Source organism: Betta splendens, chromosome 16 (assembly GCF_900634795.4).
Source record: "Betta splendens chromosome 16, fBetSpl5.4, whole genome shotgun sequence".
Taxonomy (NCBI): domain Eukaryota; kingdom Metazoa; phylum Chordata; class Actinopteri; order Anabantiformes; family Osphronemidae; genus Betta; species Betta splendens.
Window position 1 is genome coordinate 18361681 of NC_040896.2, and position 15905 is coordinate 18377585.

At 40.1% G+C, this 15905-nt stretch overlaps 2 protein-coding genes across 4 annotated transcripts; one reads left to right on the forward strand and one right to left on the reverse strand.

Moving 5' to 3' along the window:
• Positions 1-12: 12 nt before the first annotated feature.
• Positions 13-9417, reverse strand: hpn (hepsin). 3 transcript variants are annotated; one of them, XM_055503361.1, is made up of 14 exons: positions 9143-9282; positions 9033-9064; positions 8321-8460; positions 4929-5036; positions 4768-4809; positions 4484-4613; positions 4267-4386; positions 4077-4117; positions 3400-3565; positions 3015-3205; positions 1756-1851; positions 1462-1604; positions 1203-1367; positions 13-996 (listed from the first exon to the last, which is right to left on the reverse strand). In XM_055503361.1, exons 3-14 carry the CDS (start codon positions 8355-8357, stop codon positions 952-954), a joined length of 1284 nt encoding a protein of 427 aa, XP_055359336.1. In that variant the 5' UTR covers positions 8358-8460; positions 9033-9064; positions 9143-9282; the 3' UTR covers positions 13-951. The 3 variants fall into 3 exon arrangements, with proteins under 3 accessions (XP_055359336.1, XP_028985535.1, XP_028985534.1); XM_029129702.3 differs by lacking the exon at positions 9033-9064 and having other exon boundaries at positions 9277-9417; XM_029129701.3 differs by lacking the exon at positions 9033-9064 and having other exon boundaries at positions 9143-9283.
• Positions 9418-9422: 5 nt separating this feature from the next.
• LOC114843288 (sialoadhesin) lies at positions 9423-14086 on the forward strand. Its single transcript, XM_029129704.3, has 8 exons — positions 9423-9847; positions 10454-10593; positions 10804-10883; positions 10987-11192; positions 12043-12306; positions 12377-12688; positions 13188-13290; positions 13423-14086. The coding sequence occupies exons 1-8, from the start codon at positions 9787-9789 to the stop codon at positions 13484-13486; spliced, it is 1230 nt and encodes a 409-aa protein (XP_028985537.1). The 5' UTR covers positions 9423-9786; the 3' UTR covers positions 13487-14086.
• Positions 14087-15905: the final 1819 nt, after the last annotated feature.

Consider the following 15905-nt stretch of genomic DNA (forward strand, 5'->3'; position numbering starts at 1 on the left):
GCAAATAAATAGTAATTTTGAATTAAGACTTTATTTTAATACAATACTCAATGCATCAATTTAAATTTTACAACTCTCACAGTAATTCTCTTGTACAGATCACGTAGCCGTGGTCATGTGTCATGTACATATAAGTGGATCATTTGTTGTGTATTTACAAGGATCATGCTCGTTTAGTGGGTTCCCATTCTAAAAGAGCTAAAAATCAGTGCTGAAAATGGTTAAACATGACGTTTTATGAGAACTTGATTTATTCTGTTATTGCACTTGGCGTTAAAATCTATGGATTATTCAGACATTTGTAAGATATTTGATATAAACACATACCTTAACTAAACTAAACAACACAAAACATTAACTAGTATTTACAAACATCAACAAAATACTGATTTGAGTGCCAGCTTCCCCTTCCATCATTAACATAGGCAGACAAATGTACTGTATGAATAATTATTCATAAAAAAACACATGTATCACGGAAGTAAGAATCACTGTGATCTCTAATGTATACAAGGCTTAAGTACAGTCTGTACCTTCCTGTCCTTCTGTATTGCACAACGTACAGTCACTGCTGAAGTTGCAGGTTGAAGGTTAGCATTTATTACAAATAATTTCTGGTCCCTTTCACAAAAAGATATCAAGTACTGAAGATGAATCAAATAATAAAATCTCACTTTACACATTTCATTTACCTTTGTCATGTCTTCAAACATGACTAATAATAACAACCAACTTCAACAGCTGTTTGCCTTTGAGTTTAAACCCTCATGCTCTCTCTGGTTTCAACTGTATAGACGTTGCACTAGTAAAATATTGGCAAACATTTAACAAGCTTTTGCTTATGAATATGGAATAGCAGGACTCTCCATTGATATAGATGATCATCATCTGTAGTGTCTGTCCACACACTCATTCAGCAGTTGAAAAAGTAGAAGCATGGGTGCAGGAATCTCATGTTCGAGCCAATTTGTGAACTCCTGGTGAGTTGTGATAATTCTAGGGAGAACAGCAGAGTTTCTATGTAATAATATATAAGCAACTCAAAATTTCCGATGTGCTTCCACTTAATACCTTGGACTTGAAGACGCATTATTTCCCTTTTGTTTCTACAGTAAGAGTTGTTTTAGCAGTAACACTTTTACAGTGTGATGTTAAGTGTTACTTATATAAAAAGAAGCACAGAAAATAATAAAGTCTCTTACCCTCATGGCAGTTGATATCCAGGGTAGAAATCTGGACACTTTGGTGTAGACGCCCGGTTTTTTGGCCATAGCGCAGCCTGTTCCCCAGCTCACCACTCCCAGCAGGCGATAGCGGCTGGTCTTAGACAGGCAGTCATCTGCCACATAAGGACCCCCGCTGTCCCCCTGAAAGCACACGTGACGGCAACACGCACATGGAATCGTGCTCTGCAAACATGATTTTACTCAGCCGAATGCAAAGGCACTGACAGACGCTTACCTGGCAGGCATCAGTGCCACCCTTCTCATAGCCAGCACAGAACATAGTGGTAGTGATCTGGTTGTCGTAGTAATCAGGAGCATTACAGACAGCATCACTAATGATGGGGACGTTAGCTTCCTGAAGAACATCTGCCAGATGACCTGTGAGCAAAGACGTTTCAAACAGCGCAGTCAATCACACCAATGACACACCAAAACTAAAAGAAGCCAGACAACCACCAAGTACAAAAGGCAAAGTATGTATTTAATGTTCTACAGATTCCAGTATAGATGTAATCAAATGTAAATTTACCGTAGTACCCTACATTGCCCCAGCCTGTAACTGTTCCCATCTGTCCGTCTATCAGTCTTTGTCCATATGCTGGCAGACAAATAGGCTGGATGTATTCTACACACAAACAAATGTAAATGTTGTAATATTACATCTTCAAAAAATCACAATATAACATGGAAAAAAAGAGGAAACAAAGATATAGGTACAGTAAATACAATGTTAGTGAAACAAAACTGTGTATGTAGTCTGGAATAGAATTTCCCATCATATACAGTCAATATGTACTGATATAAGTGTGTGTGTGTGTGTGTGTGTGTATACACACACACACACACACACACGTATATGTATGTGTATATATATATACACACACACACACACACACACACATATACACACACACACACACATACATTTAATATATATACATACACAAATACATACATACATACATGCATACATACATACATACATACATACATACATACATACATACATACATACATACATACATACATACATACATACATACATACATACATACATACATACATACATACATACACATTTTATGTTGTCTCCTGTCTCGTTCTTGCTCTCCCAGTTTTAATGATTACACAGACATTCAAAATTGTTTTGGTCTTCTCAGTATCACATAATCAAATAATATAATCTGTGCTTACATCCTTTCCTGTAGATTAATAATTTCAAATGTTAATTGAATATAATATTTTATAATATTTAAATAAATTGTGTACTGTATGTGTACCTTATAGTTGAAACTACAATGTAGTTGCAACGAACACTAGATGTCAGCCGTCACCTGCTGAAAATGTAGCTCTACTGCACCCAGACGCAACTATGACATATCACTGAAACCACACTACTGTAAGTGATTACAAAAAGTATCAATAGACAGTAGAAGAGACTTGATCCTTGTGACCTTTAACAATGAATGGGTTGTTACAGTATAAGCCTGTTATGAGAGTCCAGGAAGAAGAAGGAATCAGAGACATGACGGACTGGAGGTTACATCCTGTTCACTGATAAAATTATGTTGGATAAAGAACTTTTGTCTTGTTGAGTCTAATCTAGGAAATATGAAACCTACAGCATGGCAGTGATTATTATAATGACTGCCTCTCTGTGTCTCTTTAGTTTCTCTCTACGCCTTTGCCAGTCGTCCTTGTTGTTCTCAATGTGATTATGCAATGAAATACTCACAGTCTCAGACATGCAGCATGCAAGCCTGCCCCGAGTGTCATTGTGAGTCCTACCATTAAAGGTGAGTGGCTGGGTGAGAGCCAGAACAGCAATGTCCCTGCTATTGTCGTCAATGTTGGCGTCTACAAATGGCAGATAGCTGCTATGGTAAACAATAGTCTTGACTTCCATCACACTGGCGTTGTCCGGTTTATTGGAGATGGAGCCAAGCAGCACACGCCAACGATTGACAAAGCGGTACCGTCTAGCATGAAAACATAAAATAAGGTTTCTGTTTTAACCTTAGGAAGTTCTTTACACCTAAATATAACACTTATACATACAGTACACCACAGACACAGATGACACTAGTAAAAACACATCACGTCACAAGCAGAAAATATTAAAACAAGCACATCAAAATATGGCTTGTGTATTAAACTAAGCTCTGGCACTTACTCAGGAAAGCAGTGAGCTGCAGAGACAATCCATCGGTCTGAGATGATGGACCCTCCACACTGGTGAACTCCATCGTACTGCAAGCTGACCTGCCAGGGCCAGCTGCCCTGCCGTGCGTCCACACCTCCAACGATCCGGTCGGCTGCAAAGCTGCGCCTGCCACAATCTGCCGAGAAGCACAAGGAGAAAGAGATCACAAAATATGCTTTACTGCTCAAGTTAAATGTAGGTGGATGAATGACATGAATACGTAGTATGCAAGAATAAGTTAAAAAAAGAGATAAAGATAAAAGTGATTTGCATGAATAAATAATCTGATTTATGTTAGTTACAAAATGATCAAGAATTTTAGGTGGGTTCTAATTCTTAATTTCTTAGTCAATAGAATGTTTTTCAATGACGTCAGTGGTTTCTTTTGTAGTTTAGGCTTTGTCTGGTATGTTTTCTTTTTTTATTGCACAAATCAAAGTCCCGCCTGCAACCCTTACTAGGAATAAGCGGTCAAGACAATAAGTAAGTGAGTAAGATCCCTGTTTTAGCCCTGTACAATGCACCAGGAAGGAAAAACCAGTTTACATGGTGCGAGGGAGAATTAAAGTCCAACACGCGAAAAGATGAGGGGTGGGGGTTTAAAAGTGCCTCTACGCCAAAAAACTACATCTGAGCTCACATCTTACCTTGGCACAGCAGTGTGAGAACCTCCCTGTCCTCACATTCACTGGAACACAGACAGACAGAGTTGGCAAGAGAGAAAATAAAATGTTAAGACCAAGTTCTTGTTAAGCCTTTTGCGGCATTTAGTGAGCAACAGAGGACAGACAAATGGGGTTGACTGGTGCTTGATTGAACAAATAGGTGTATTTTTACCATGGGTATAACGAGTCTTTGATTTTCTTGCCATAACTGAGCTCTTCCTGTCTGACACAGAAGAACTCGCCACCATCGCCACTGGCCTCAGGCACTGATGTGACTGAATAATTCACCATTCTGATATAAACACACAAACAAATACAGTCCTATTACTGTACGTCATTAAAACACTACAATCTCACACAAGTGAGACACAATTGAAAACATTTCCCACCTGACAAAGCCCACTTCTTCACAGCTGATGCTAGCAAGCAATTCATTGGCTGAGGAGGAACACACCTGACGCCACCTCTTATGGGTGGAGTCAAAGACTCTGAGATGTTGGTCAGGAGAATTTACTTGAACTGTAACAGATAGAAATTAGGTTTTACAAAAATAAATGCCAGCATTTATGACTTCCTTTTCTACCTTGATTGAAATATTGATTGTGAGGAACCTTTGTTGTCTACTATTACTACTATATTTTATAAAATAGCATCTCCTGTCTTAGGAGCTCACCATCATACAGGCCTGTGTCTTCTTCCATTGTGCAATATGTAACTGCCGAGGTAATGAAGACAACAGACATTTTTTAAAACACAATGATGTAGCATAGACAATCGTGCAAATGGTTGCCTAAACTGATGATGGTTGTCAGGTATTTATCCATATGGTCTGACCTACGGCCCAGACAGCGGCTCCAATGGCGCCCAAGGTCATCAGTGTCACACACATGCCGATCACTCGGCAGGGGGTCAACACACAGGTCAGGGAGATTCCCCTGCTCCCTGCAGACACACAAACTTGAATAAGACACATTTCACACTATGGTGAACTAAAGTGGTTGTTGTATTATGGGCTGTTATACAGCTACATAGCAAAAGAGTGTTTGGGCCACCCTACAACGTATTAACAGCTCAGTGATTCAGCTCACTGCTCCAGTGAGGAGAGGCATGCAGCACATTTGCTGGCACAGACTGGAGAACAAATGACACTGACTAGATCAATAGTCTAAAGTTTATCATTTCTCCACAAAGCAAAAGCAAACTCTTAAACGAACATGTAATGTCACGTTGGTGTGTGTGTATGTGTGTGTGTGTGTGTGTGTGTGTGTGTGTGTGTGTGTGTGTGTGTGTGTGTGTGTGTGTGTGTTGTACTCAGTGTGTCCCTTTCTGCCCCTGTTATCCTTTGCTCTAAACTGTGTTTATCAACTTGACCCAAAGCTTAGAGGTACTTCACATTTTACATTATAGACATGAAATAGAATTAAAAACATGACTGCACTCGTTTATATAAAATAATCTGTTATGGTATTACTGGGGTATTATTCATGCAGTAAGTCATGCAGTAAGTCATGCTGTAAGTCATCGAACATGCAAACACTTAACCTTTATCTGCCCACACCTCCACTCATTTTACAAAATTCTTACATTAATACAGTAAATGAAGGGGAGATGCTTTTTAATAATCATTTCATGGTTCTATTGTTTCTTTTGTGTAAACATACTGAACAACCTATTAATTCAGCTGTCATTATGCAGCATGCACAAACCACATTACCACAAGAGAGAAATAGGAGGGAATGCCTCATGTGCCATATTCCTATCCAGTCTAGCATATTCTAACATAAGTCAGGGTACACACATCCATTGGTAAAGGGACATGAACAGGCCCACTGGGATTCTGGAGGTCTTGCGTTGTTACCAAACTTAAGGCCAGTTTCTTTGGCGTGTCTCGAGCTGTGCAAGTAAACAATATGCAGACAAAGACCCAGTGTGTGGTCTGTACAGAACCACACGCCATGTTTGGTCCCACAGTTGCCAAATTCCTGCGTTGTGAATAAGAAACATGATAGTGGTGTAGACTTACTGATCCAGTGACCTCAACTTTCTCCGCTTTCTCCTCACATCGGCCGCCAACTCTTATACAGTAGCTCTGCCTCTGCCTGGCTAATTCGCCAAAAAAACTAATCTAACTTATGTCCCCTTCCTCCCCATACCTGTTACCTTCCTCTTAACATCCAGCTATAGAAGTTTGATAATCTTGTAATTGTGCCTTGAGGTGTTGAATTACAATTAGACCAAAAAAATGCACGTTTTATCCAATTGAAAAATTCAAGTTCATTTTTTCCAGCAACTTTCCTTCGCTCATCTCAGTGTCAGCACCTACACCTACTGTACCTACTGTGCTCATCCCCTTGAGTCAAAACTCCTTCAGTCGTCCCCATTTTCCCTCACTCTATCCACCCAGAACAGGCCTCTTCCCACTCACACTGAAGAAGAGAACAAGTGCTTTATTGTTTCCATTTCTACCTAAGGCCACCTTATCCCATGTTTGAATATGCATAGGCCTCTTCTGAAACCACTGTGCACTGTTAGTGCTAACGTTTGCTCTGTAAGAGCTGGTATTTAGTTTAGGTCAGGTTGTTTACTAGCACAGTGTTATCAGGGGTTTGTACTCAAATAGATTTGCATTGTTCCAATCAATATGTACTTTGATGTCTGTTTTACATCTTGTAACAATAGGTAAGAAGATTTTCTGACGTAGTCATCATTTAAAGTTTCCCACATAAGTGACTAGCAAGTTTATTGTTATTGTCTGATGCCCCTGGGTAAATTAGGCTGCCATGAGTGGCAAGAATGAATCATCACCTCCTGTACTGTATGTGAGCCATCCACACATGCCCTGTAATTTGGATTATTTCTATGCCTATTCACAAGTCACATGAGTAGAGGGAGCAGAGTGGAAAACATTCCCTGCATCATGTCTATTTCTGATGGAGGGATTCCCTTAGCTTTGCACGCATTACTCCCTCCCCCGTAGTAGTTCCTAGTTATGTGGAAAGAAACATCTGTGCACCAGATGAGACACGCGGCTGTCCACTTTTTGTTTTCCTTTGTTCTGGTTTCTTTTTTACACGCTAGTTTTTAAAAAGGATTTAAAACTATTAAAAAGAGATTAAAAAAAAGATTTTGTTTTGTTTACTTTAGGTGTGGCAAGGGTGGGGTGAAACAGCACAGAACACAACCCTAAGGAGACCACACTCACAAAAATGAGGCACAGTAGAAGGTACAGTATGACTCACACTTGTAGAGGTTGTCATGGAGGAACAGTGAAAATAAACAATCATATTCTGTAGCAGACATTGTCCTTATTAGGAAATACTTGTGTTAGAGTGTGTATATTTATATGGCCATGTGAACAATTTGTAAGTCTGTCACAAAAGTAACAACGTAAAATAGCCTCCATAACCATTCTTAACACAGACGTACACAAAACAAGCCACGCAATGCAGTAAGTGCCACTCCTTGACTCTCCTGTTATAGCACACACCAGATTTAGTCTCCTTACATCTGGGTGGACTCCCTTTAGTCAAGCAACAGATGCTTTACAACCAAAAGAACAGCTGGATGTATGAAGACAAAGGACACTGACCAAGAAGATGATGTCAGTCTTTAACTAAATACTTTCTTCGTTTAAGTTTAAGGTAGGTGATCATAAATAACTACACAGGAGATAAAATACAGGAAGTAATTTTTTCCTTCTGTGAAAGCACTAAGTAACAGAGGTGTCTCAGACATTGAAATATCTTTTGCCAACATAACATTGAATTCCAGCTAAAGTCAATTAGCAGTTGGACACATATGAACTCTTTTACTTTTGCCTTTGTTGTGGTGTGCTGCACTGGTTCATAATAGAAGTCGCTATGACAACAGCAAGTAGTTTAGAATTAACAGGAAAGTGTGTCAGTCAGTAAGGCAGTAAATATAATACATTGTGTGCTTTGGGGTGAGCTGTATGTATTTATGAGTTATGTTAACAACATCATCATCAAAATGTCTTTGAGTTAGGACTACCGGTGCAAGAAAAACAAGCTACTGGAGATCACGGAGACAAACAGCTTTAAACAAGCTTGTTAATGGTTAACCGTGTACTGGACTAATGTCTGGTTTCAGCACATGCAGCATGAGCAGGGCAGCATTCTTGATTTTGATCTGTGAACATGTATACTGTAGGAGAGCAGAGATGGGAGGGGAAAGAGGAGAGCAAGAACAGAGAATGTAGCACTCACCCATCTTCCCCTCCGTTACAACTTTCTCAGCATACATCTGTATACAGTGGCAGCAGAGGGCAACAGTATATAATAAGCTGTCTCCTTCCTTCCTTCTCTCTCCGATTCATCTACAGTAGGTCGCCAACCGTCCCGTTAGCCTGAAATTAAAATTATTAATTATTAATACTGACCATTGAACAGAGAACACAGCAATATCTAAGTAAGTGCATTCAAAACTTAACTTTAATTACTACACCACCACAGTACGTACACACACACACACACACACACTAGACCCAGCCAGGTCTAATTAAGGCCCTGACTACAAACACAACCATATCTGATAATGATGATATCTGTTATTATGCAGTTAACATGTAACTACAGATCACTGGATGCTGAGTTAATGAGCCATCAACAAAGGTTAAACCAGTCGCAGGGTTTCGTGTCCTGCACCCAGAATAAGTCAAACTGAGGGGAAATGACCAGTGGTAGCTTTGTTGTTTAGCTTAGCCTAGGCCAGGTGTCTTTAAGACGTCAGAACTCGTTAAATAGTTCAACAGAGAGAGAATACAATGAAGATGGGAAATCAAAAGATTGGTAAAATACTAAAGCACTTGGCCTATTTAATCTATACAAACGTCCCTTCACCCGCATTATCTTTAGCTTAACAGAGCTAATAAATAAACGCGTAGTAACTCTCAAAGTCTCCTTTCAAAAAGCGGCTCACCTGGTTCTGTTGGAAGCAGGTGTAATCTCGGCCTAAACGTTTCATAAACAAGGTTATATATATATTTCCTAAACTGTTTTCAAAGGGGGAGAAAGGAAACACACGTCTACCTCGAAGACCAGATAAAATCCGCGTTTTCAGTAAATCCTTTTGTGCTCTCTTCACAGGTTACTGACCCCGAAGGGAAAAAACGGTGGAAGAGTTTTCAAAGGCACTTTTACACGTTTCTTTCAACCAAACCCACCTGCGCCCGCCTGTAATAAAACCGAGGAAAACATTTGGAAGAGAGGACGAGGTGAAGCAAATTTGGTGGAAGTTTATCCAAAGTTCGTCGCTCTGGGCGCTCGTGCGGTGAACGGTCATCCGCGCGGACTGGAGGGGCGCTAGTGACGTCACGTTACGTCGCAGGGTGGACTAACGGGGGCGCGGGCGCTCTCAGAGAGGATTCTGGGACGGCACACCTGCACAGGTGGACACAGTATCCTGCAGCCCACCGTTAGCATAACGTTTCCGGATAAGGAATGTGTTATACGTGATTCAATGCAGAGCAACCAGAGACTGCTTTTAACACACTTCCTTACGTAACGTTGTCTTTGCTGACAGGAAACCACAGTCAACAGTCTGACTACAAATAACTGTTCTCAAAAAAGAGAAGCTCACAAGTCACTGATCTAGAGACTCAGAGACTAAAGCAAAAACTAAAGATAGAACCAGAGAGCATCTGCACAGGAGGCAAACAGAACAACCCCAGCAGATGGAGCAGTGTCGAAGCAAGGTGTTGAGCTGCTGGCTGATCTTCACACTCTGTCTTAACGGTAAGATACAATACTTCTGACAATAGAATAGAAATACCTTATTGATCCTTGAGGGGAAATTACCTTCGTCCCAGAAGCTCCATGCAAGATAAGAAATTGCAAGAGACCATGTAAAAATCTAAACTATAGACATAGAAATAGAATAAAATATATACATATCTATATATAGAGAGAGAGTTACAAATAAGAAACCAATATGGTTATTATTGAATAGTGGTGTGTGATCACAGAGATCTCAGAGGGAGGAGTTTTAAAGATTGATGGCAACAGGAAGAAGAGACTGGGCTGAGAACACTGAAGCGCTTTCTATGCAGCGCTTCAGTGTTCTTAGCCCAGTTTAATTCATTGTCTATGAATACTCCCAAATACTTATCGTCCTCCACAACTCCACAACAACAATCATGATGATCAAATTTGGTAGTGTGAAGTTTACTCTCCAGTTTCCAAATTCGTTGAATTGGAGTCAATTCAACGAAACTGTACTTCAATGACAAATTTTTTGTACTGTTTATGTAGTTATACTAGAGATCACGTAACACATAACAATATAATAAAGGCCAGTATTGTAATAACTGCAGTCATTGTTTTATGATTGGTCCTCTCCAGGGGTTCTTGCCGGCGATTGGTTGATTCATCTCCCAAACAGTCCCGTCTGTGCCGTGACTGGTTCCTCAGTGGTTCTGTCTTGTTGGTACGATTACCCCCAAAGCAGTGAAACTGGTGGAGAAGGGCAGATTTCTGTTCAGGTAATGAAATAAAGACGCCTTTGTGAAGTGATGTGGAGTATCCTTCTGTGAGTTAATAATAAGAATGTGTAGTATGGTAATTTGTAACTAAAGTGATGTGATATTAGTCAGTAAGTTGTTGATTGAGGAAAAACATAACATCCATTCTGCAATTGGTCTAATAACTTTGAGACATTTAGATTCAGCTGTTTTCTTGATGTTCTGTACCAGGGAGGTGGAGGTGAAGCACAGCAATACGATGTGTTGTCTGAAATGTGGTGTCTGGAAGAGAGTCGCTGTATCACACCAAGGTAGTGTTTAACTACTAACTAGTGTTTGACCACACACCAGAGCAGAAGCATATATTTCACATAGTTTAGAGAAAACGTTTCTAAGCCCTTCTGTTTGTGTCAGGTATGTGTTCCACAGCGACGGTATCTCCCCAGATCCGTCCTACCAGAACCGGGTCCAGTACCTGGGAATGCCCGGAACAAAAAACTGTTCCCTGAGGATTACTGATCTGAAGCAGTCAGACAGTGGAACCTACGTGTTTTATTTCATCACCAGCCATCCGACGCAGAAGATGCCACAGCAGAGAGGCGTCCAGCTTCTGGTGGCAGGTGAGAATACTCATCAAGTGTCACAACATGTCAGTGGCACGTTAATTATTATACTTACTCATCTGCATGCAGGTTTACTAAGAGCTCGAGACAATAGAAGCATCTGTTCAAGGAAAATGGTAAAATGAAGCATTATTAATTCCTGATTTGTGTGGACTCAAAGTTATGAATGTTTTTTTTTTGTTGCTGTTCAGTATTACGTTATATTTCTGTTTTATCTCACGTCCGTTGTGTTTGTGGCCGGATAACACAACGCTGTGGGGTTAGACGACATTAAGGGTGTTGAGTGTGGCGAAATAATGGTGTTGCTTCACATATTCTTGCGTAACTGCTGACTGTGGGAAGTAATATTCCAGTTACTGAATTATCGTCTTTGCTTGCTTGTTTGTAGTCTCAGTTTTGTTTTGCATAATTTATAAAACTTAGTTAAGTGCTATTGACCTGTTTGACCAACCATACAATATAATAATAATAAGAAGAAGAAGAAGAAGAATAACCACAACAACAACAACAACAATAACAACAACAACAATTACAACAACAACAAAGATAATAATAATAAGGAGAATCCTTTATTCATCATATGTCACAGTAAAATTTGTCCTTTGCATTTAATCCATCCCCTGGGGGAGCAGTGGCTGCCACACAGGGCGTTTATTAATCTATTACATATATTCCCATATATGTAATAGATTAATAAACCACCTGTTTAATAGGTAAAAGAAACAGTGAGAAAGCCACATGCTCGTAAGGCTTACTGTTTAGAGTGAAGATTCTTTCTACCAGTGGCCATTAATCTGTTTCCTGCTCTATATAATGGATCATATGTACTGTAATATGTTTTCTCCAGATTCCCCCAGTGCGGTGACTGTATTATCCAATCCGTCCAGTGAGGTCACCGACGGTGTGACCTTGTGTCTTGCCTGCTGCAGCCCTGCAGCCAGTTCCAAAGCCCTTTATAGATGGTACAAGAGTACAAACACCACACCACAATACGCAGAGCCAGTGTGGAACATCACTGAAGTTACATCCATGGACTCTGGTGGCTACTTCTGTCAAATACAGACTGGAGATGAAGTGCGAAACTCAGCAGTGCTGACCATTAATGTACAGTGTAAGTGAAATTCGATAACAAATTCTTGACTAATTAAACGTAATTGACCCTTGACCTCCCTGTTTTGTAGACCCTCCCAAAGATACAGCTATCTCTTTGTCTCCTCCTGGTGAGTTCCAGCCCAGGCTCCCTGTGACTCTGGCCTGCAGCAGTGATGCCAACCCACCTGTCCACACATACACCTGGTACCAAGGGCAAGCGTGCCTGCCCTATGCTGACAAAAGCTCATATCGAGCAAGAATGTCCTCGGCCACAATGACAGGAAGCAACCTGACACTCAGCCGCACCAACATCAGCGTTATGGAATATGGCCAGCACTGCTGTGTGGCACGCAACAAACATGGATCACAGACCTATTCTGTAACACTCAAAGCTACCAAAGGTGAGAGAGTTAAAAGCAGTTACAGTTCTGCTCAGCTGAAAATATTACAATGAAACTGTGGTTAAAATGAGAGAAATAAAGCACAGGACTGTGCCTACAAAAATACAATTTTAATCAAATGGTAACACGGCCTACTGCATTTTCTGTCTAGGTGTCTGTGTTTCCTTTTTGCTCTTAAGGATCTCAACTTGACACCATCATACTTGTGTGCTCCAAACATCTTGAAAGACATGTTAATCTTGCTTTTTGCACTGAGCGACAGTAAACAGATTTGTATCTATACTGTACCTGTAGGTTGGCTAACATCTAGGCTTTCTAACTTCTGCAATGAGGACATATGCTGTCATAACAAAAACATTCTCACAGTATTGTCTTTAAGAATAAAAATCCATCCTGCATTTCTTTAACATACTGTAGAAGGATACGTGCGCAGTCTCCTACCTGCTGCTACCTGACTCCAGATGATACACAAACACTGAGACTCTGTCTACTTTTGCAGAGACACCTTCATCTGACTCTACGGGACACAAAGCACTGTATAGCGGCGTAACTATCAGCATTCTCCTGGTTATTGTAGCTATAGTTGCCTTTCTCCTGATCAGGTGAGTTTTTCTCTTACAGTAATAGTGTTGTCTTTTTGCTCCTGTTTTTGCATCATTCTTTGATCTTACATGACTGTAAAGCTGCCCATTGTTAACTGACTGTAAATAGCATTAAACAATAATTTGTTTCAGGAGGCAGAAGACGTCATCACAGCAGTCATACGTCCTCACTCAGACCACTGCTAAAGAGCCTTGAAGACCCAGCAGGACCTTCACTTGTTCCATTGTAATTAACACAACACTCAACTATGAAACATAAGAGACAGCAAACCTGTCCTGTCCAGTAAACAAAACAGACAAATTGCATATTTTAGCCTGTTTTAAAAAAGCATATTATTGACTTTAAGAACACATGGTGGCCATAAATCTCCTTCCATGTGTCATGAACCAGGATTGTTCCTGTATTGGTTTTGAATTGCCATGTTCATTTCCTGTTTTATTTTGGTAGTGTTTCCGGTTTCCGTCCTGTCATGCCTTTTGCCTGCTTTGCTTTTTGTCACGTGGTCTCCCAGCTGTGATTAATTTCTCATCAGGTCATTGTACTGTATACTGTATAGCTACAAGCACATTCCGTTGTTCTCTGCCAGATAGTTTGTTCAAGCACCTGGTTTGTCAGCCTCCCACTTGAGCTGTCAGATACCAAATGTCTTAAAAAATAATGTATTTAAATATTTATTCTATTTGTTAATGTTGACTGAAACTCTTTCTTGTATTTTAGCAGAACTGTCTTATACTCCCTTCCTACTGATGATGAACTTAAAGACACAATGATCCAATTAAAAGCAGTTCTGTCATATTTGTGTAATTTGAGTAAAGTCTTTAGTGTGATAAGGCTCCACAGACACTGAGCAGAGAAATGGAGTCAAACACCATGAAGACAGTGACTCAGTCACCAGCACATCATAACAAAACATTCCTACTTGTAGTTGGCAGCTGTTCGTCTCATTAGACTATTGTTAGCTATATAAGGAACCGCTGAGTAAATTAACACATGTCCCAAATACTTAAAGGGACAGTTTAAGATTTAAGAATAGCAGTCGCAGATTCTTCTTACTTTACAGTTAACTATGAAAGGGATTGAAATATGTTGCATCTACTGCATTATCAAAACTTTTAGGATCGCTGGCAAAGCCTTGCATTAGCACAGCAGATAGGAAAACTATGTTTACTGATAACTGGCCTCGGTTCAGTTATTTTAAACACTGGAACTGTCAAGTGAACACAGTATTTAGAATCTGCATATCTAACATTAACAAGCATGGACTGCAGCCTCCAAATGAGCTCAAACAACATGCAAAGCGAGTTGGACAGAACCCGATGTGCTGCACATGGGTATTTTAAACTCAAGGGGGCAGGATCTTCTGGCTTCACCACAAGTATTCTGGAGGATTTAGTCTTTTAAGCAGTCGTGAAACAGCTCAACAAAGGTTGCACAGCACAACCTCCTGGAAGACAAAGCATGGTCTCACACAGGAGGAATTTGAGGCAGCCAGAGCTTAAGTTTAATGCCTTAGCACCAATGAACAAAACCAAAACATCTTCTGCCAGTAACACTGATTCTATTACTGTTCATTCTTAACGTGTGATTTGCTGCAGATTTTCACATTAACATTCCCCATGCTCACTGCCAGAGGACCTCAGTCATCTCACTGACTGCCGCTGTGTTTGGTGTCTTCCTCAGAAGGAAAGGAAATTCAGGTGAAAAGGAAATTGTTTGACCAAACTGTTTAATTCTGATTGTGAAAAAGCCTGTGAATTGGAGAACTAATGGATTCTGGTGAAGAAGGGATTAAAGGAGGAACAATAGATACGTCTGCGTGTGCGTTGTTCTTTCATAATGGGCCTGCTCAACCTGTTTTCCATTATCCAGGAAAATGTTTACATTCTCAGAAGTGCTGAACTGTCTTACTGTGGCGTCGGAGGGCTGGCGATTGTGCGGAGACGCTGACTGACTTCATTGCACTATTTAATGAACCTCTTTTTTAGATGAGAGACTGATGGTGAAGGAAGCTGCTCAGAGACCCGCCAGCATTTTGAGGTTAGTTGCTAGCATTTATGGTTCTTCTATAAATTTTGAGGTCGCTTTTCAATAGGTAACCTATATTTTCATATATTTAGACTGATTCTGTTTGTAAAATGTAATGTTTAATTTCATTTAGGTGCAAAAAAAGAAACCTGCTTCAATGCTAGATCATTAGACATAGTATCAGAGGGTTTTGTTGAGAAAAACCCTGAGTCATTACAGTATATAGTTTTAATTTGAATCTGCTACCTCTTTTGTACTTGACCAGAACATGCACTAAAACCATTATCACTGTGACTATTATCATAACACCATTTTAATTATTATCTACATTCAGGAAATAGCTGTCAAAGCCACCGTCACATTCTTTATAAACTCAGTGACCATTATACAGCTATCAATGCTCACATTTTCTATCTTACAATGAAGACGTTGTGTTATTGGACTCTTTGCAGAGTAACCTATGGAATAAAAGACACTGAGGGGACAAGAAAAGGAGGAAAGAAGCGATGTGGAACAACAGGGTTTCTCATATTTGCTGTTTGATGCTTCTGGCTTTGCTTCAAACCACTGCACCCTCCTCAGGTACAGT